This window comes from Dipteris shenzhenensis, chromosome 31, assembly GCF_047967505.1.
Source record: "Dipteris shenzhenensis isolate YYH24624 ecotype China chromosome 31, Dip_SZ_1.0, whole genome shotgun sequence".
Lineage (NCBI taxonomy): Eukaryota > Viridiplantae > Streptophyta > Polypodiopsida > Gleicheniales > Dipteridaceae > Dipteris > Dipteris shenzhenensis.
The window spans coordinates 24,451,015-24,472,434 of NC_141626.1; the positions used below are offsets into that span (position 1 = coordinate 24,451,015).

At 41.6% G+C, this 21,420-nt stretch overlaps 1 protein-coding gene across 1 annotated transcript in view; it reads right to left on the reverse strand.

Moving 5' to 3' along the window:
- The window catches only part of EMB2738 (GTP-binding family protein), a 149,412-nt gene that overhangs the window by 16,129 nt on the left and 111,863 nt on the right, over positions 1–21,420 (reverse strand). The window contains exons 7-9 of the mRNA XM_087370197.1: positions 8,146–8,307; positions 4,256–4,449; positions 3,949–4,099 (exon numbers count right to left, since the gene is read on the reverse strand). Coding sequence (XP_087226323.1) covers positions 3,949–4,099; positions 4,256–4,449; positions 8,146–8,307 — 507 coding nt within the window. The remainder of the gene's footprint in view (positions 1–3,948; positions 4,100–4,255; positions 4,450–8,145; positions 8,308–21,420) is intronic.

The window sequence follows — 21,420 nt, forward strand, 5'->3', positions numbered from 1 at the left end:
ATAGCCAGGATTTTCAGTCACTTTGCCCATTCCCCACTTTTTATGACTTGGGGCTCGGTGGCTTGGCTTTCTCTTACAGGACCTCAGGTTTTCTATGAGGGAGTTGACTCCTCTCGGGCCATTTCGGTTCGACGTCATCGGATTGAGTTCTGTTCGTTGGATGTGATACGACACCATCCTTTTACAGCTGTACATGCCTCTGTGGATACTTCTTGGGAGATTCTAGCGAGCATAGCAGCCTGGCATATCTGGAGAGCCAGATGCACAGAGGCTATGGAGGGTACGCAGGTTCATCCCTCGCACACATTGGCTAGTATCTGGACAGACATCGTACACACTCTGATGGCCGTATGGACGGGTATGCAGGGGGACTCCCGTGCAGCCTCAGCTAGGAGGGCTTCTTTCTTCAGGGAATGGAAGGATTCTCCTTTCTTCTCTGAAACTACTACAGGGTTGAGATGGCACTTTCAGCCTCAGCCTTGGCTTTTTTCCACCTCACTCTGAGGGGTTTTATTTATCCTCATGATTTCATGATGTATTCCGCTTTGAGCTTGCTCTCGCGGGTTTTTGTTCTTACTTAATAGAAGTCTTTTTCGTGAAAAAAAAAAAATTTCAAGGATTATGTTAGTAAATATGAGATATTGATGAATAGAGATAGATATAAATATACCTTTATATAATATACATATATAATGTCCAAGTGGTGACTTATTTTATGACTTTCAAATATCCATTCTTTTCCTTTCACCATTGGTTGGATCATGAAATTTTGAGCAAATATCCTCTTTACAGTTCCTCAGGATGAGCTAAGAAAAATATATAACACCTTTTTAATAGACCCTCTAAGTGTACTCTGCCAAAGGAATATGGTTTGAAGAGCTTGCCCCAACCCTATTCCGCCGGCAAAATACCCTTTGGAGAGCCTACAAAGAAGGGGTCATACCTTTTGCTCCTTAGCTCAAATTGAGGAGCTATAAAAAGGAAAAATGTTCAAATTTTCACGATCTATGCAATGGTAGGATTAAAATTAAAATTTTTGTAGGTATAGAAGAAATAAATTGGAAATTTCAATGTGTATATGAGAGTTACAACTTCTCCTTAATTCATATTATGGTAGGAAGGAGTTCAGTAGGGACCACGTGTCCTTAAAAGTACTTAGGTTTGGAGAATTGGGAATATTTTGAAAATCCCTCCCTTGCCTTCCCATATTTGATAATGTATTAGAGACTAATTTATGATCAATTATAATGGCTTCAAGTATGAGGTTTTCAATATCTTTTTTCTACTCATCCAAGGAATATGGTATACATTGTTACATGAGAACTTCTCAATACTTTAAATATGGGATTGCTAAAGCTAAGGGAAACTCTTTTAAATCAATTGAATTAACATAATCAGAGTATGGTAGAGAAGGATTTATAGGAGTTTCCAAAAATGTTCACTATTTGTTCATATATAGATGATGTTCTCTACAATGAGGGTTATAATGATAAATAAGTTACTATATGGTTCCATAAATGAGAAATTAAGAAAGAATTTTATATTCCTTTGAGAAATATACTAGCATGGTTGGTGTCAAAAATTATCGCTCAGACTTTTGCTCGTAGATTTTTGCTCGGAAACTATGCACATCCTATGCAACAGAATGTGGCAGATCTCTTCACCAAATCATTACCTCGTCCAAAGTTTGAGGCTTGTTGCAAAGGTTTAAACTTATATCCGTTTGGTGATTTATGTTTACCTTGTACATTGTGAAATAATCATTGCAGTGGGGTGTTAAAAATATTTATATTTCCTACAGCAATGGCCAATGTTATGTAATAAAGGGCTAGGGGCACTTTTCCTCTTATTAAGGTATTTTACCCCTAACCTCCGTTAGAGGTTGAGTTTGTGGGTGAGTTAATCACATACAACTTATGACCCCAGTTAGGGTTCATTCTAGGGTTTTGTCTCAATGACTATCCTAGCTTTGTAGTTCATCGTTGCTGCTGCAGTTTCCTTCTAGCTTGCTTCAGCTCCATTCTCTCACATTCCATTCCAACATAAACTAGTGTTCAACCATGACAGCGTTATCTAATCCTTTGTCAGCACTCCCAATATAGTAAGGGGGTCAATTTGGCAGGGGAAAGACAATGGTAGGAGGGCTAGGAACTAAGGTTGAAAATAACATCAAGGAGATATTGCTAAAGCAAAAAGCTAGAGCTATGAAATTGCAAGCACTGTATTGCAAAACCGTCAATAGAATATTACACTATCATGACATGCCCATTGTTGTTTAACAATTGTTGAAACCTTATTGTTTTATTTTCCTGCATCATCATGAGATGCCTATTCTTGTTTAGCGGTAGCTTGCTCGCAAATTAATGCGATTTCCCTAATTTCAATCGGATCTCCATCAAGTATGAAAGTCTGGTTGTTGGTACTATATTCCAAGTTTGATTTTTGGTATTGTATTCCAAGTCTGAAAGTCTGATTGTTGGTACTGTATTCCAAGTTTGGTTGTTGGTCCCAAAAACTCGTGCCCAATCAAGTACAAAAGGAAGAGACTTCGTACCAAGCACACGCACTTAGGCGTACCTTGAGCCAAGCAACAACAACAACATTACTTACTCCCTCGATCTTGAGCTATCAACACCAAGGGAAGCAGTCCACACACACCAAGTACGGCACCAACCTTTGTTGTTGTCATTTCACATGGGTTTGTTATCTTTATACAAAATTTCCAATGCAAAAAGTTTTGCAAATCATGTTGTTTCTTTAGTGGACCCTCGAAAAACATGTTGCCAAGAAAGCAAAATGAAAGATAAGTGGGCTCATCAAGTTTTTCTTCATCAATTCGGGCCTCCTATTATATAATTATCTCTGAATGATGCAAACATGATTTCTATTGACGTGGACAAATCCAATAAGAAATAGGGGATAGATTGAATTGTTATCATTAATGCAATGATCAGCCGGTTGTGATCTCAGTGGCTCATGGTTCATAGAATGAGGGACTTGGGGGGTTGGGGTGGGGACCCTGCCCCCAAGGGGTTCTGCAAACGCCCATTCAGAAAACGCTTTCTCCGATGAAAACACAGTTCCAACCATTCAAGTACTAATAACTAAAGGGAGTCAACCAAATGAAGAGCTCTTTCCATTGGGTTGGCAGGCTGAAGGAAAAGAGTTCCTTCATCAGTTATTTGTCGATGATAGCGACCAAGCAACCTTCCTTAGGCGTTGAGGGAACACAACTCCTACCTCTCCATATTATTCGATTCCTGCATCCAATCAACGTGCCAAAGGGCTTTCTCCAGATTGAATTTCCTCTTTCTTTACTCAATTCACTCGTCCATTAACTGAAGAATGCCCCTTCCCCTCAAAAATCAGAACTTCATGAGAAATCATTATGGTATAAACACCCAGCACCTCTGTTTTAAATTTTAATATGCAAGGTGCAGCGTAAAAGAAGCAAACATATGCATCCATTCATTTGAACAGTAATCCTGTTAGGTTTGAGGAGCCAGTTCCACTCCAGGCAATCTAAGGCTACGTAACTTACATGGGTCCTAGGTCCCTCGACTTTACTTCTTTCTGCTCTGATATTAGTGCCCACGGGAAGAATATATATCTGAAGTCTGTTCTCTTTTCTCATACTGTGAAATTTGCCTAAGGAACACCACTCTGTCTCCAAAGGCTCAAAAAATTTTCCCCATTGGGTGCAGTCACATTTTTTCAGGATTCACCCATCGACTCAGCACAACAGATACCATGATATTCTTTAAACACTACACCCCTTGCTTTCTGATATCTAATATGAAATGCCTAAATACTACGCATTTTCTAAATAAAAGCCAGGGAGGCTTCAAGAGAAGTACTTAAGTAATAATCATTTGACACTCTGATCACATTACAGTGTATGTCTTGCAACCCCAACAAATAATTATTTCAAGGAGATTCATGACAAACCTGGGTGCAGTAGTACACACGACCTTTCTTGCCACCTCTGGTCCTTGGGGGTGGATTAAGCGTCAGGGCCTCCTGCACCACTTGATTCAAGGTAGCAGTACTCAACCTTCTGCATCTTTCTTTATCCACCTCAATGGCTGCCTCTAATATCCTATTTGATGTATCAGTGAAATTAGCATACCAAAACAAAATTTGTAGCAAAAAATATCAAAACCCTTATTTGGCATAGAGCAAAGAAGTGTGCCCTATTCTCTCCAAAAAAAGAGAACTGAAACTCAAACAACCCCAAATCAGATAAACCATTTACCTCCCGACTCTCTGCCCAGTTGTTGTCGATGTATAAACAATTGGAGCCCAATCAAGTACGCGCAGCTTCTCACGGACATCTTGCTCGTAGTAAACTACTGTCTTATTATTCTTCTCTGGAATGGTGTCCCACTTATTTATTACAATGACACAGCCCTTTCCTTCCTTTTCAATAATCTCACCAAGCTTGTAATCCTGTAAGAAAGAAACATAGACTAAACCCCTGAGAAGATCAGACCTGCTACATTTTTATAGAGCACAAGGAACACTTCAATCGATTCATGAGAAGTCAAACCTCTTGAACCTAGCCATTAGGAAAGAGTGTACAAAGATGGACATATGATGCAGGATTTCTGATGTATGCTTTGACCAAATGAATGATTATTACTTGAGCGAACAGAGCATTCTTTTATCAATAGGCCTGGCATGAGTACAACAGTAGGCAGTCTGGTTCTGGGCCAAGCAGTTACAATGTAAAGCCTATGAAATATGCATGAGGTGGACACACAGGAGCAGGTGAGATGGCATAGATACAACAAGTATCATGTTTGTTTGACCAAGGATTTCTAGACATGAGTCAAAGCATTGAATACCCACACCCACATTGTGTTAATCCCTTTGTATCATAGAACACCAGACAAAGATACACACTCATAAGACTCACAGCGGGCAAAGACCCCACAGTAGGTGATCCAATATTTTTCTTTGCACAGAGTAGAGACAGCAAAGGACGTGGGATCCCGAACCTATCCTCCACAGACCCCAAGCTATAGAAAGTCACATATACCTAGATGAATCCAGGAACATTCCCAAACTCGTCCTCTAACAACACAACATAGTGCAGTTTCAATCTCACGATAGTCACTCATAAGATTGAAAACCATAAACTCCATCACGCATAGCAAGGACTAGCTACTATGACATCCCCACTTATGTCATCAACGCCCAACAGTGGGTGTAGACCATAGTATAAAAATATGCTCTCACACATACAAATCCACACACCCACACATACTTGAGCATCCTTTTATACAAATTCTTTGCACTGAGTTTCTGTTGGCACTCCGGAGGTGAAGGGCAAACTCAGCCATGACGAAGGCTAGCACTAAAGGAGAAGGCTAATCAAAAAGTAGTCCAAAATCTCTTCATTCAAGCTACAACTGCTTGTGAACAATTTCATTTGTCTCTCCCAAACGAACATCTAAATTTAATTGATAGGACAACGCACCATTTAAGATGGAAAGAATTATCACAATACCAACACGCCGCAACTTGGACGAAAACTTCACAAGGTGAAATTCGCATGTCCGTTAATACGGCAAAAGCATATATCTAGATAAATCCAAGAACATTCCCAAACTCATCCTCTAAAAACACAACATAGTGCAGTTTCAATCTCACGATAGTCACTCATAAGATTCAAAACCATAAACTCCATCATGCATACCACGGACTAGCTACTATGACATCCCCACTAACGTCATCAGCACCCAACAATTGGTGTAGACCATAGTATAAAAATACGCTCTAACACGTACAAATCTACACACCCACACATACTTGAGTATCCTTTTATACAAAGTCTTTGTACTCACTTTATGTCGGCACTCCGGAGGTGAAGGGAAAACTCAGCCATGACCAAGGCTAGCACTAAAGGAGAAGGCTAATCAAAAACTAGTCCAAAATCTCTTCATTCAAGCTACAACTTCTTGTGAAGTCTGAACGATTTCATTTTAGTCTCTCCCAAACGAGCATCTAGATCTAGCTAATAGGGCAACGCACCATTTAAGATAGAAAGAATTATCACAATACCAGCAAACCACAACTTGGACACAAGGTGAAATTTGCATGTCCGCTAATACGGCAAAACCATATACCTAGATGAATCCAGGAACATTCCCAAACTCATCCTCTAAAAACACAACATAGTGCAGTTTCAATCTCACGATACTCACTCGTAGGATTGAAAACCATAAACTCCATCATGCATAGCAGGGACTAGCATATAGAAAGTCACCTATAAGAAATGAGTGAGCTCTCACTTCATTTGCACTCACAATGCCACGCACCTCACCATGCCCATGGTTTGTCCTATGCACTAAAACAAAAGGCAACAGAAAAAGATCTTCGACCTATTTCAAAGATACTACGATTCCCAGCAGAGCTCTAGCCAGGCCCCCACATAACTCAAACCCCTCATGGCTATAACACCCGAAAGAATCCCCCTTACTGGCCACACACAAACATTTGGAGTGTGTTTTTGCCTTCTCTATTTTAGTTTTAGTTTCCATGAGATCTTTAGGAGGGCTTTCCTTTCATGATATATTTCAGACCTTCCGTACAGAAGATAGCTTGGGAATTTGCAAAAGGCTTTTGATTCAGTCCCACAGGCTCACCTCATCTCACAACTACAGACACCAAATAATGTCACTTGGTTAGCCATGGCCTTATACAAGACGGTAGTAGCTGAGTCCATACTACAAAACAGATGTGAAAATAGGTGAGTTAGTTCCATTGGGGTAAAGTATGAATGTCCCCTCTCACCCACCGTGTCCAGACTGCATATGGATGAGCTAGTATCTTTGGTAGACAATCTCAAAAGGGCAAGGCTCAGCATTTGCAAAGACCCCCACGCCCATAGGTGCCAATCTCAGATACAACAAATGGCATGTAGGGACATATATCATCTCTACAGACATTTTATGATAGCTCTGCATGCACAAAGTGGCATCCACATCTGCCTCATCCGCATCAATGTCAAATTTTGATCCCATGAAATTTTCCCGGCAAGCCTTTGACATACTTTGTTTCCTTACAAAAATGCAATTGGTGTGCTGCCATACTTCTGTGTACAAGAAGTAATTCAGCTGCCCCAAATCTGTCATTTCAAACTCTTTTGGATAGTGCTATTTTGAGCTGCTCTAAGAGTGTCTAATCTCCTGTTATGATAAGATCATCCATGTAGAGAATGACGAGTATGAAGCTGTCATTATTTTGTAGCAGGGTCTGAAGAGGCCTTTTTAATGTTAATCCTTTCGAAGAAGGCACCTATCTCTGTGTACCACAACCTGGGTGCTTGCTTAAGCCCATAAGCAAGCACCCTGAATTGGCCATTCAGAAGCTTAATTTGATCTGTCACAAGTGCATAGAAAGACCTTGACGTGTGTGCAATTTGCATCCAAAGGTGTGATTTCACAGCTGAAAGTGAAATAAACTGTCACAATGGAAAAACCTGCAACCAATAATGCAAGAATGCATTTTATGCAGAGCTCATTTCAAAGTCGTGTTTGTTTTTCTCACCTGCCTAGATGTGCAGGAATATCATATAGACAGAACGGGCGCTATTTTTACAACAGCTTCTATGTGAAATTCCATGGAGGTAAAAAACATATTTTACAAAGCTATGTGATTATGCACACCAGTTTTCGTAGACTTTTCAGAATGTTGAAAAAACAAGCTTTTCCTATGCTTTGAAGGTGAGATTTTAAAGCGAAGGGATTGCAAAGGAGGGTAACACCTTCTTCGAATCTCGTAAACATTGAATTACACTTCACATCATCTTTTTTCTCAGTATGAAACCTTCACGTTTGATTTTTGAGGCCAAACAAAATAACAACTCACTTGACTTTGGTGACCTACTCATAACCCATATTTTGACGAACATTATGGGACAAATTCAATATCAAAGCAAGAGCCAAAAACAACAGTTGGAATAGTCTAAAGTCTAAAGAACAAAGCATTATAATGACATCTAGCACAAAAAGCCTTGTGCTACCTAGAGGTCTTAATAAGAAATATCTATACTTATCAAGGAACTCTGAAGAACAATACTTGCATTAAATTTTCCAAGCTTATCTTTCTAATACAGGAACAACAAACACACAACAATACCTGTTCCGTAATGCAGGCCATCGCATCAATTACTAATGCAACAACATCTGACCGACGAATGGCACGAAACGCACGGTTTACAGACAATTCTTCTGTCTTGCTACCTCCAGAAGCCACAGCTGCCCTCCGCCTTATTCCAGCAGTATCGACTAAGCGGTAAACCTATCATGTTTACTCCAGCAGTGAGTATACTATAACAACAACATGCTCTAAAAAAACAAAAGGAAATCAATTCAAGCACAAGAATTACTGTCATTGACAAAAAAACGTTTTTTTAATTGAAAAGACGAGAAATGGAGTTTTAGTATAAGTGCTAATTTCCTCTTTGCAAAACTCAGACACTTTGACTAAGTTCCCAAATGCCAGCAATCTGATAGAGCTATACTAGAAGCCATCAGAGATGGTGATAGGGATCCAGATATGACTAGCAAAAAAATGTGATTAGCAGAAGATCTCCTTGAGTAAAACGAATGTGGTGATTCTTCTTCTGCACTCTTCGATAATCATGTGTAACCTAAGAGACAATATGACTATGTTCACTAGAGTGTGGATGAGTCCATCTACAAGCCTGTGAGAATTTCTTATGTTGAGGATTATGTTGAGGATAATGCTGCCTAGTTGCCCTCTTCATGTTCACTAAGTTCCTTATAATCTAACCTCTATCAACAAGGCTTTCTTATTCTAGATGGGCCTCTTGATCTTCATCATTCCAACTAAAGCTTGCATGCAGTGTTTCTAGAAATGCATTTTGAAGGCTTCGTTTAGAAATTTTCCAATTTTTGCCTAAGGTTTCGTCTAGAAATTGTTAGAATTATTGCTATAATTTAGCAGTGACCAATGTAATGTAATAAGTAGGTTAGGGGCACTTTTCCCTCACTTAGAGGTTTTTTCAACCACAGTTAGTTCACTAACTATGGTTAGTGAAGTGTAAGGTTTTGTCACTTAGACAAAACCCATCACTCCATTCAGTTGTATCTTACTCTCATCTAATTGCAACTACGTTTTCAGCTCTCTCTCTCTCCTGCTTCTTGTTCTCACCTTTGCTCTCTCTCCCATTCTCACATTTGGTATCAGAGCAGGTTGATCCTGCTCCCTGCTCCTTGTCCTCCAGCTCCAGCCTACAAGCTCCCGTGCCATCTCGCCGTATCGTCCGTACAGATCTGTACATACTGATTCCGTACTGTACCTGCGACGCCCGTACCAGCTCATGCACTGATTCCGTACAGTCCGTAATGTACCTGCGACGCCTGTACCAGCTCCTGCACTGATTTCGAACAGCACCTCTTGCATCACCGTACGGCGGTACAGCACGTACGACTGTACAGCTCGTCGCCGTAAAGAAGGTCTTGCTTCACATTACAAGATCATTCACCATTGCATGTCGAATCAACCTAATACAGCTTGCAGCCCCGTACGTACCTGCGTCGTACTATATGTTCCATAGGTATCTTCGCCGTACAGTTTCGTACACCGCTCGTCTGTACATGCACGTGTCGACCGTCCGTACTAGCTCGTCCCTACAGGTGTACGGATTTCGACCGTACATCACTGACAGATCCGTACAACTGCCGTACAACCGGATTGACAGTTCCGTACTGTTAGTCCGTACAGTTTGAAGGTGGGTTGGAAAGTCACATTTTTGCAGGATTTGCTTTGCAGGAGGATATTAGAAAGTTTTTTTGTCAGGATCTTGTGCATACAACCATTGTTTGGCTGTATTTTTGGGAACACATTTGGAGCTTTGGCAGACACATTACAATTTTGGGGCTTTTGTAAAAATTTTGGCACACATTGCAAGCAAATTGCAAGGATTGGCCAAGAAATTGGGGCTTTTGCAGACAAATCTGCAGATCTAGTCTGAAATTTGGGGCTTTTGTTCAGAAATTGCAGATTTGGGGCTTTTAGTAGATTTGCCTTTTTTGGTTGCAATTTCAAGCCACAAATTGGGGATTTTGTGTTGGGAGAGCAATTTGACAGGTTTCAGTTCACACTGCCTTTCTGTGAGTGCGTTGAAGCGCTTTTGGCAGGTTTTGGGAGAGATTGCATGCTCTGGCAGATTTCTGACAGAGACATTACAGAGATTTGAGTTGCATTTTTAGCCAGTGTTTGGCTGTGTTTTTTTGGGATTTGTGCACTCCATTCCCAGCAAGGGAATTCAGATTTGCATTTGCTGTATTTTCTTTCTCAGACATGGCCCAGCAAAATCAGAATGATTTTGGTTTCAGTGGTCTCTCACAAGAGGACAAGCTGGATGGTACCAACTACTCCCTCTGAAGTTTTATGGTACGCACTATTCTGATTTCTCGTAATTTGTGGGACTATGTAAGTAAGGATGAGTTCCGGCCAGCAAATGTGGCACCTAATACCCCTCCCCAACAACGAGGAGGCAGAGGTCGTGCACAGGGTACAGCTGCAGCACAAGTTATTAGTGCAGTTATACCTACCACTCCAGAGCAGAAGAGATGGGATTCACGTGATGCTTGAGCTTTGTCGTGTATTTCTCTTTCAGTAAAAAGATTCATCATTCCACATATCCGGTCGTGTAAGACCTCAAAGGCAGCATGGGATATTTTGGAGAGCATGTACGCAGCTCGGAATGATGCCAGGGTGTCTTTTTTGAAAAGAGAATTGTCTCATACACATATGGAAGAGGGTGACTCCATGTCAATGCACCTCACAAAGCTACAGGATTTACGAGAGCAGTTGCTGAATATTGATGAGATCATTCCTGATTCAGAGATGATTACCACTACTCTGAATTCTCTTCCTGAGTCTTATCTCAGCTTTCATACCTCGCTGAATTTGTCGTTGAGGGGGGGTGCAAATCCTCACTTTTCACGAGTTGATAGGACTTCTGCTGCAGGAAGAGCACACCAGGAAAAACATGGCTTCACGAGCAGGTGAACATGCCATGCTCTCAAAATTCAAGCCTAAAGTAAAGGAACAGGCAAAGACTTCAGCAAATCAACCTTCCAGTGGTTCAGGACAGCCTTCTCAAAAGGCTAAGGGTGATGCAAGTAAGCCCAAGAAGAAGGGAATATGTCATTACTGCAAAAAGCCAGGTCACTATATTGGAGAATGCAAGAAAAGGCTTGCAAAAGAAAAGAAAAACAGCTCCGGTATGGCTGTCTCAGATTCAGCTCCTCATGCATCTGACAATGAGCAAACTACAGCCAACTTTGTGGAGCACGACTATGCCTTCTTGTCTTGCATTTCAGACTCTCAGTTGGCTGCTCGGGATAGTACAGCCACTTGTAATGATGACACTTATGCTTTTCTGACATGCAGTTATGATTCTTCCAAGGATGCATCAGCTTTCAGTGTCAATAAGACACATAATACATGGTATTTTGACAGCGGTGCCTCAAAGCATATCACTTCCAAGAAGTCTCTTCACATCTTTGCATCCACCACCTGTTGGTAAAAAGGTCACATGTGCCAACAACTCCTCCTATTCAGTCCGTGGTACAGGAGAAGTTGAACTTACAGCCATTGATGGCTCAACATTCAGAATTTCTGATGTCTTGTATGTGCCTGGTATCACAAAAAATCTACTTTCAGTGTCCACTCTTAATAGAGCTGGATTTCATGTCATTTTTTAAGATGACAAGTGTGCAGTCCATGATAGAGAGCATGACTATGCCTTGAGACTGTCTGGCACTTTGTTACGTGGTCTTTTTCAGCTTGACATGTATGAGAAAAGACCAGCACATGCTCTTGCAGTTTCCACTCCTACTGCTGCTATGCAGAATGCGGAGTTATGGCACGCGAGATATGGACACATGCATTATGGCAGCTTGATGACACTTCAAAAACATGCCATGATTGATGCATTGCCTCCTCTTGAAACACCTCCTCCACATGCCTGTGAAGGGTGCATTCTTGGTAAAATGCATAGATCTCCTTTTAAGAAGGATGGATCAGTTAAAGCTGTTCGAAAATTACAGCTTATACATAGTGATGTCTGTGGTCCCATGAGGACTCCATCATTGGGTGGTCATCTTTACTTTGTCACTTTTATAGATGACTACTCCAACTACACTTGGGTTTATGGGCTAAAACGCAAATCAGAAGTGTTTATGGTCTTCAAACACTTTGCAGCCATGGTTGAGAATGAATCTGGACTCAAGATATAGACATTACGCACAGATAGAGGAGGGGAGTACTTGTCTGAAGATTTTGATGCTTTTTTCAAAGACAAGGGCATTGTACATCAGCTTACAGTGAGGGTAACTCCTCAGCAAAATGGGAAAGCTCAGAGAAAAAATCGTACTCTTATGGAGATGGATAGATGTATGCTAAAAAGCAAAAAATTGCCTCACAAATTTTGGCTTGAAGGTCTCATGTGTGCCAATTATGTTTTAAATCAGGCACCCACAAAAGCTTTGAAGACCAAGACTCCCTATGAAGTTTTTGGCAAGGGAGAAAGCCTTCTGTGGATCATTTCTGTGTCTTTGGATGCCTTGCATATGCTCATGTGCCTGTTGAGTTCCGGCATAAATTGTCTGATAAGGCAATCAAATGCCTTTTTGTCGGGTACAGTGCAGAGAGCAAGGGCTACCGTCTCTACAATCCTGTCACACGCAAGATCATTGTCAGTAGAGATGTAATATTTTCAGAAAATTCAGCTCACACTCAAGCTGAATTTGATATGCCTTCTTCTTCTGGTGATGTCTTTGAGGGGTTACTACCCATTGCCTTGGGTTCCCCTGCTGATATATCTGATGAAAATCAGAATTTTCAGATATCTCCACATGCTCTGATTCAGCCACAGGATGCCATACCACCTCCACAAGCCGTGGAAGAGGTTGTTCAACACGAAATTACATATATACATGCAGCAAAAACAGTCCCAAATTGGCTGTTACAGACTCCCAGGGAGAGTAAAATTGATGCTCCATTACCTGGCAGAACTCGGAGTGCAGTAAGGCATGGGGGAGGTGCTCTTTCAGTTGAATTAGCTTATGCAGGTACTCTTCTTGATGAGGAGGAACCTGAGACATTTGAAGAGGCACAGAATAATGTGCATTGGATGACTGCCATGCACGATGAGTTGCAGTCCATTGAGAAAAATCAGACATGGGAAGTTGTCGATTTGCCACCAAGTAAACATGCCATAGGTACACGGTGGGTTTTCAAAGTTAAAAGAAAGCCCGATGGCACCATTGACAGGTACAAGGCAAGGCTGGTCGCAAAAGGATATGCTCAGAAAAAGGGCATAGACTATGAGGAGACTTTTGCTCCTACATCGAGAATGACAACCATCCGGTCAGTTATTGCAATGGCTGCAAATTTTCAGTGGAATGTTCATCAGTTGGACATAAAAACAGCCTTCCTTAATGGAGACTTGTTGGAAGAGGTTTATGTCAAACAACCTCCAGGCTTTGAAATTTCAGGAAATGCACTTAAGGTATGCAAGCTAAATAAAGCTTTGTATGGGCTGAAATAGGCCCCACGTGCATGGTATGCAAAGATTCATGCCTTTCTGACCAGGAAGGGGCTGCACAACAGTCCAACTGAAAGCACCCTCTACATCAAGAAGGATGGGGGGGATATTTTAGTCATCATTCTTTATGTAGATGACTTACTGCTCACATGGTCAAATGAAGATAATATTGCAGATTTTAAAGCTGAATTGCAGACCACTTTTGAAATGTCAGATTTGGGGCTACTACACTTTTATTTGGGGATCCAGTTCACTCAAGAGCAAAGTGGCATCGGTATGTCTCAATCCAAGTATGTGCAAAAACTCTTGGACAGATTCAACATGCAGGATTGTAAGCCCATAGCTACTCCCATGGAGCCGGGGCTGAAGCTTACAATGCATGAAGCAGGTGAATCATTTGATGTCACACTCTACAGTCAGGCTGTTGGATGCCTCATTTATCTCTGCAATACACGACCTGATATTCAGTTTGCAGTTTCTCAGGTGAGCAGATATATGCACAGCCCAAAGACTATGCATTGGCAGGCTATAAAACGCATCTTCCGTTATTTGCAAGGTACCAAGTCTTTTGGCTTGATGTTTCCCAGGGGGGGTGACTTGCAGATGCATGCCTACAGTGACTCAGATTGGGCTGGAGATTATGACACTAGGCAGTCCACAAGTGGCAATTGTTTCTTTTTGGGCAAAGCTTGTATTTCTTGGTTGAGCAAGAAACAATCTACAGTGGCTACCTCTTCATGTGAAGCTGAGTACAGGGCAGCTTTCACAGCGACAGTTGAATGTGTTTGGCTGCGTCGTTTATTTGCTGATCTTCATCTTTCATTGGAGAGTCCTTCTCCAATTCTCACTGATAGTGAGAGTGCTATTGCAGTGGCAAAGAATCCTGTGTTTCACGAAGCACATCGAGGTTCACTATCACTACGTCAGAGAGAAGTTGCATGCAAGAGAGATCAGCATGATCTATGTGTTAACACATGACAATGTTGCAGACATTTTCACCAAAGCACTTTCACGTGAAAAGTTTGAGGCATTTCGCAGTGCCCTGAACTTATCTCCTTTTGGTGATTGATCATTTCCTTGTACATGACATTGGCACTGCAGGGGGGTGTTAGAATTATTGCTATAATTTAGCAGTGACCAATGTAATGTAATAAGTAGGTTAGGGACACTTTTACCTCACTTAGAGGTTTTTCCCCCTAACCACAGTTAGTTCACTAACTATGGTTAGTGAAGTGATAAGGTTTTGTCACTTAGACAAAACCCATCACTCCAGTCAGTTGTATCTTACTCTCATCTAATTGCAACTACGTTTTCAGCTCTCTCTCTCTCCTGCTTCTTGTTCTCACCTTTGCTATCTCTCCCATTCTCACAGGAATTCATAAGATATTGTATATAATATTACATTCAAATTGTGGGAATGGAAGAAAGTGAGGATGAGAACATGGAGAAAGTCCTCACCCAGGCTTTTCAAAAAACAATGCACAAATCATCCACTAAATGGCACGAAGCATTCCGAGTGGGCAAAAAAGCAGAAAAGCCAAGGCAAATACTTGTGAAGTTTAAGGACACTCAATCTTGCCTAAACCACAAGCATCACCTTAAGGGATACTCCATATGGATTAATGAGGATCTTACACAGAGCCAATATGCCGAAAAACTCAAGGGGTTGGAAAAAGTCAAGAAAGCAAAAAAGGAAAGTAAACATGCATATATGAAAGAAGAAAAGGCTGTTATCATAGGAAAAAGTAAAGGGGGACAGACACAAACATAGGGATTCGAGACCCTCAAGATCAAAGTATGAAACATAGGAGGCTGGACCGTGGCCAAGATAATCATCCCAAAAGAGGAAAATAGCTGAGACAAACATACTTAGGGGAACGTATGCCCAAAATTCAAGGATTCATAAAACATCAATATTAACTGCCAAAAACACACATCGGAGGACGGGGAAAAAACAGAAAACTTGTAAAAGAAGACCCACACAAACAATATATATGGTTGGATATCATGGCACATGATGGGAATATCAAAATGGCAACATGCTATTTTGCACCCTCACAATCACCCATCTACAAAAATAACTGGAACATATCCCAAGAAGACCCCCTCATGCATTTAGGGGAGGATATAGCCAAATTCTCCAAAGAGAATACAATTATTCTAGCAGGGGATTTCAATGCACGAACAAGATCAATGCAAGGTATCATAACAACACAAGGGAGAGATCCCATATGGATCGATGAAATGGAAGGTGCAGAAAGAAGAGGCTGGAAAAGGATGTCAAATGATGTCGGGGAAATCACTCATATGGAAAGGCAACTCCTCACATTGTGTGGATGCTTCGGACTGCACATATGCAATGGCACAATAAATTTTAAAAACATGGGAGGATACACATGCAAGGTAGCTGTGTAGTTGATTATGCAATCACAAACTCACATGCAAAACTCATGATTGAATATATCAAGATTGAGGAGGAGTCTCTTGAGTTAGACCATAGAGCAATGTCAATAGGCATAATGGGGACAAGCAATGATGTCACAAATCCAAGGTTAAGAATGGACTACAAAAATGAAAAGGAGATAGAGGCAGAAATGGCATAGGGACAAAGGTGCATTTACTTCTGTATGGACTGTGTACGGTGCAGTACGGAAATGCTGGCTGGGTTCTCGACTCTGTATGGACCTGCAAACATGCATTTAATGCAGAAAGGAATCCGTACAGCCCAATAATGACTGTACGGATCTGCTGCACTTGCTCTTAATGCTCTTTTAAGGTTGTACGGGATCAGTACGGCTGTTGTTTGGAGCTGTTTCCAGTGTTTGCTTGAACCGCCTTCACACGTGTGAGATTTGACAGCTTTTGGAGCACTTGTTGAAGTCGGTTTTGCACTTGGAGGTGTGCAGCTGCTGTTCTGAGCACTTCCAACCAGTGATTTTGGAGTTTGGAGCTTGTTGAAGTGATCCGGAGCCTTCTCCTTGAGCCCTTCCCTTCTCATTTGGCTTAACTTTTCCTCGGGCTGCGAGTACCCCTACATTGGCTCACTCTCTCCTCATTTCTAAGTGCTCTCCTTCTCGTGGGAGCACTTTATTTTGCTATAATTCTCATTTCCAGCCCTCATTTGCTCGCATTCAAAGCCTGTCACTGCTGTCCTTTAGGGCTACATCATTGGGTAAGCCGTTGTTGCATTGTCTCTTTCCAATTTCTGCTTCATTTGCATTTTGGAAAGGCCTCGTGTTGCCTTTGGGGATTTTTCTTGCAACAGGCACACCTTGAGACAGCGGAGTCTCTTGCAGGCATAAGCTTTGAAGCTTGGGCAGATTTTTGTTACTTAATTCTGAGAGGTTGCTTTTCTCTCATTTGCTTCACAAGAGCAAATTCAGTGGGATGGTCGTGATGCCATTAAATACCGCGCTTCCACCAAGCCATAGCTTATTATTCTCAATAGAGTTTTCTTATCACTTTTTAGGCTCTCATCAGAGGCTTCATCAATGAGAATCAATTATTATTTCACTAAAAAATGAAAATCTACTAAGACTAAATATATATTATGACCATTTTTATACTCTAAAAAATTAAAGCACATGCCTTGATTGCTCTTTCAGTGAAACGGGTTATTATCCCTCATATCCGGTCTTGCAAGACAGCTAAGCAAGCATAGAATCAGCTTGCATCTTTGTATCAGGTGCGCAATCAGTGAAACGGGTTATTATCCCTCATATCCGGTCTTGCAAGACAGCTAAGCAAGCATAGAATCAGCTTGCATCTTTGTATCAGGTGCGGAATGAGGCGAGGGTTGCCTATCTCCGCAAGCAATTGAAAGATTTGAAGCTTGATGAGGGTGGTAACATGAATGCCTATCTCACTAATGTGAAGGATTTGAAAGAATAGTTGGCCAACATTGATGAGATTATGCCTGATTCTCAGCTTGTTTCTAATACCCTTGATGGGTTGCCTAATTCATATCAAGGCTTTGCTACTACATTGAGGTTGGTTGCAGGGGGTGATGCCAATCATTTCTCATTTGACCAGCTAGTTGCTCTTCTTCTTCAGGAGGAGCAAAGTTGTGTGAATCGCAATGCTTCTATGGCTAGTGATCAAGCATTTGCTGCCCATCACAAACACAAAGGTGTGCAGTGTATGATGCTACACATGCCTTTACCATGGTTTTGACTGGCACATTATCTAGAGGTCTTTATAGACTTGATGCTTATGACCGATGTTTGGATGATGATGCTTCAGTTGCCGATGCACATGCCTTTGCTCTTGATTCTATCATGGCAGATACTCATTTGTGGCATGAGAGGTTTGGACACCTCAATTTTGGAGCCCTGATGAAGTTATATAAGGAAGATATGGTTGTGGATCTTCCCAAAATGCATATGCCTACCAAACATGTTTGTGAACCATGCTTCCTTGGTAAGATGCACCGTGCTGCGTTTCCCAAGGATGGGAGACTTGGTGCTTCACGCAAGCTTTATTTGGTTCAAAGTGATGTTTGTGGACCCATGAGGGTTGCAGCTCTTGGGGGGTTCTACTATTTTGTCACTTTTATTGATGATTTCACCAGGTACACTTGGATTTTCGCATTGAAATCCAAATCTGACATTTCTTCATGCTTCAAGCACTTTATTGCGTTGGCTGAGAATGAGAGTGGGCTACACATTGTTCACCTTAATACAGACAGGGGGGATGAATACATGACGAAGGAGTTTGTTGTTTTTTTGGCTTCCCGTGGCATCAATCATCGATGCACTGTGCCTTCTACTCAACAGAATCCCGTGGCAGAGTGGAAGAATAGATCAGTGATGGAAATGGCCAGATGCATGTTGAAAGGCAAATATTTGCCTAATAAGTTGTGGTTGGATGCGGTCTTGTGTGAAAATTACATCTTGAATAGATGTCCTACAAAGGCATTGTAGACTATCACACCTTATGAGGCTTGGGCGGGTCGTAAGCCTCGCATTTCCCACATGAGGACTTTTGGATGCTTAGCTTATGCGCATGTGCCTTCACAGAAACGCATTAAGTTGGATGATTAAGCTGTCAAGTGCATTTTTCTTGGGTATAGTTCAAAGAGCAAGGGCTATAAGCTATATCAGCCGCGCATGGGCAAGTGTTTTGTCAGTCGGGAATTGTGTTTGATGAATCTTCCACGATGCCTTTGCTGGACTGTCAAAAATAGCCTGTTGTTGATGCCCCTGACATATTTGACAGCTTGATGCCTTTGTTTCCATCCGATGCTTGGGATGATGTTCCATCTAAGGTTGTACCTCCTCCATCTGTTGATCATTTGCAGCCACATGTACAGCCAGAAATTCAGCCTGATATGCCTCTGATTGATCAGGATCATTTGCACAGGGCTCTTGACCAAGAGAGAGCAGAAATTCAAGAGCCCAAAAAGGTACCCTGTCGGCTCCTTGACACGTTAAAAGACAGCAAACAAGATACTCCTCTGCCAGCCCGTACGAGATTGCTGTCCGGAAAGAGCGTGCTAGTTTTGTTGCTTATGCTTTGGTTGCTACAGCATGCAATAAAGAGCCCTTATGTCATCAAGATGCCTTTCAGAATGATTGTTGGATGAAGGCCATGCAAGCTGAAATGGATTCTATCCATCATAATAACACTTGGGAGTTGTGTGATTTGCCTCATGGCAAGAATGCCATTGAAACTAAGTGGGATTACAAAATCAAACAGAAAGCTGATGGTTCAGTGGACCATTACAAAGCCCGTCTTGTTGCTAAGGGCTATGCTCAGCAGCATGGCATCGACTTTGAGGAGACTTTTGCTCCCACTTCCACTATTCGTATTGTTATTGGCTTTGCTGCCCACTTTCATTGGCAGATACATCCGCTTGATATTAAGACAGCTTTCCTTCATGGGCATTTGCACGAAGAGGTCTATGTTTCCCAACCTCCTGGCTGAGGTTGAAGGTTCTGAAAGCAAGGTTTGCCTCTTGAAAAAGGCCCTCTATGGATTGAAGTAGGCACCTCGGGCTTGGTATTCAAGGATTCATACTCATTTGCTCACACTTGGCTTTCAGAACAGCCCTACAGAGGCTACCCTTTGCACCCGCAAGCGTGGGACAGATTTGCTGATTTTAGTCCTTAATGTGGATGGCATGCTTGTGACTGCGACACATGCTCAGCAAATTGCAGATTTTAAAATTGATTTGCAGCAGACATTTGCTATGTCTGATCTTGGTCTTCTGCACTACTATCTGGGCATCCAATTTCCAAGCAGTGACGGGGGCATTTCCACACCATTAGAGACTGGTTTTCACTTCTCTTCTGAGGATGGCAGCGGTACATGTGGTGTCACTCTCTATCAGCAGGCAGTTGGTTGTTGATTTACCTATGCCATACGAGACCTAATCTATAGTATGATGTCTCACAGTTGCGCAGATATATGCACAGCCCATCTATGCACCATTGGCATGCCGAGCGTGTTTTCGAATATCTCAAAGGCACTCAGCATTTAGGCCTTCTTTATGGGGCTAATACTTCACTTGTCATGCATGGATTCACTCATAGTGATTGGGCTGGTTATTCTGACACTCGTGTGTCACATAGTGGCAACTGTATTACGCTTGGTACTTCATGTGTTTCTTGGTTCAGCAAGAAGCAAAGTACAGTTGCTACTTCTAGCTGTGAAGCTGAGTACAGAGCAGCTTTTACAGCTACAATGGAGTGTGTTTGGCTTCGGAAGCTACTTGCAGATCTTTGTGCATGCCAGACAGCTCCTGCAGTCATCTTCACTGATAGTCAGAGTGCTTTCGCTGTTGCACGAAATCCAATTTTCCATGCTCGTACAAAGCACATTGAGGTTCACTATCACTATGTCAAAGAGCGATTATCAGCAGGTGATATTGAGTTGTCTTATGTTCCCACTGAAGACAACTTGGCAGATCTTTTTACGAAGGCTCTACCTCGACCTAAGTTTGAGGCTTTTCGGCGAGCTTTAAACTTAGTACCTTTTGTAACTTGATCTGTTGTACTCTGTACAATCATAGGTTGCTATATCCCTATAGGACAAACATGTGCATCCATGGCACTAGATATTTAGGTATCCCATACCATGGTTGCACATGGACAAACATGTGCAACCATGGTATGGGATACTTCAGCCCATACCATGGAGGGGAACTTACAGAGAGCATCCCCCACTTTAACTTAGCTAGATGGTTATCTCATCACTTAGAAACCAAAATATAGAGCAAGAAGTTAGGTTAGCAAGATGATATAGACTTTATGGCAAAAAATAGGATACAAATTGGAAATGTTGATCTAGCCCAAACTACAATACCTATTTACTTCTCAAAATCAATCTAATAATAAATAATAAAGATCATCACAATCAAAATGGCATGAAGAAGAAGAAACTTACATTCATTATACTTCTCTTTGTTGAAAGAAAATGGCATATAAGACTAAACATGGATCTACTTTGAAATAAGGGTTCAAGTTTTGGCCACATGGTCAAATCTTATCCCCTTACGTGAAAGTGGGACTTGAGAGATTCCCAAATTCTCCAATATAGTATTAGTATACTTCTTGAACATGGGCTATCCATAGATGTCACTTATACCTTGGTATGTGCCTTGTAGGCCTAGTTATAGTCAGCTAGGACTATTGGTACAGTTAGTTTATGTACCATCTAGGTCAATTAGGACACTTAGTCCAGTTAGGGCATTTAGCCCTAGGGTTTTGTTATGTTGGCTCACCCTTGAGGCTCCACATTTCAATTTTTGCAGCAATCTATTACAGCATCTCGTTTTTCTCCTTCTTGCTTCCATTTTTGAGCTTCCATTGCTTCCAACACCCAACACA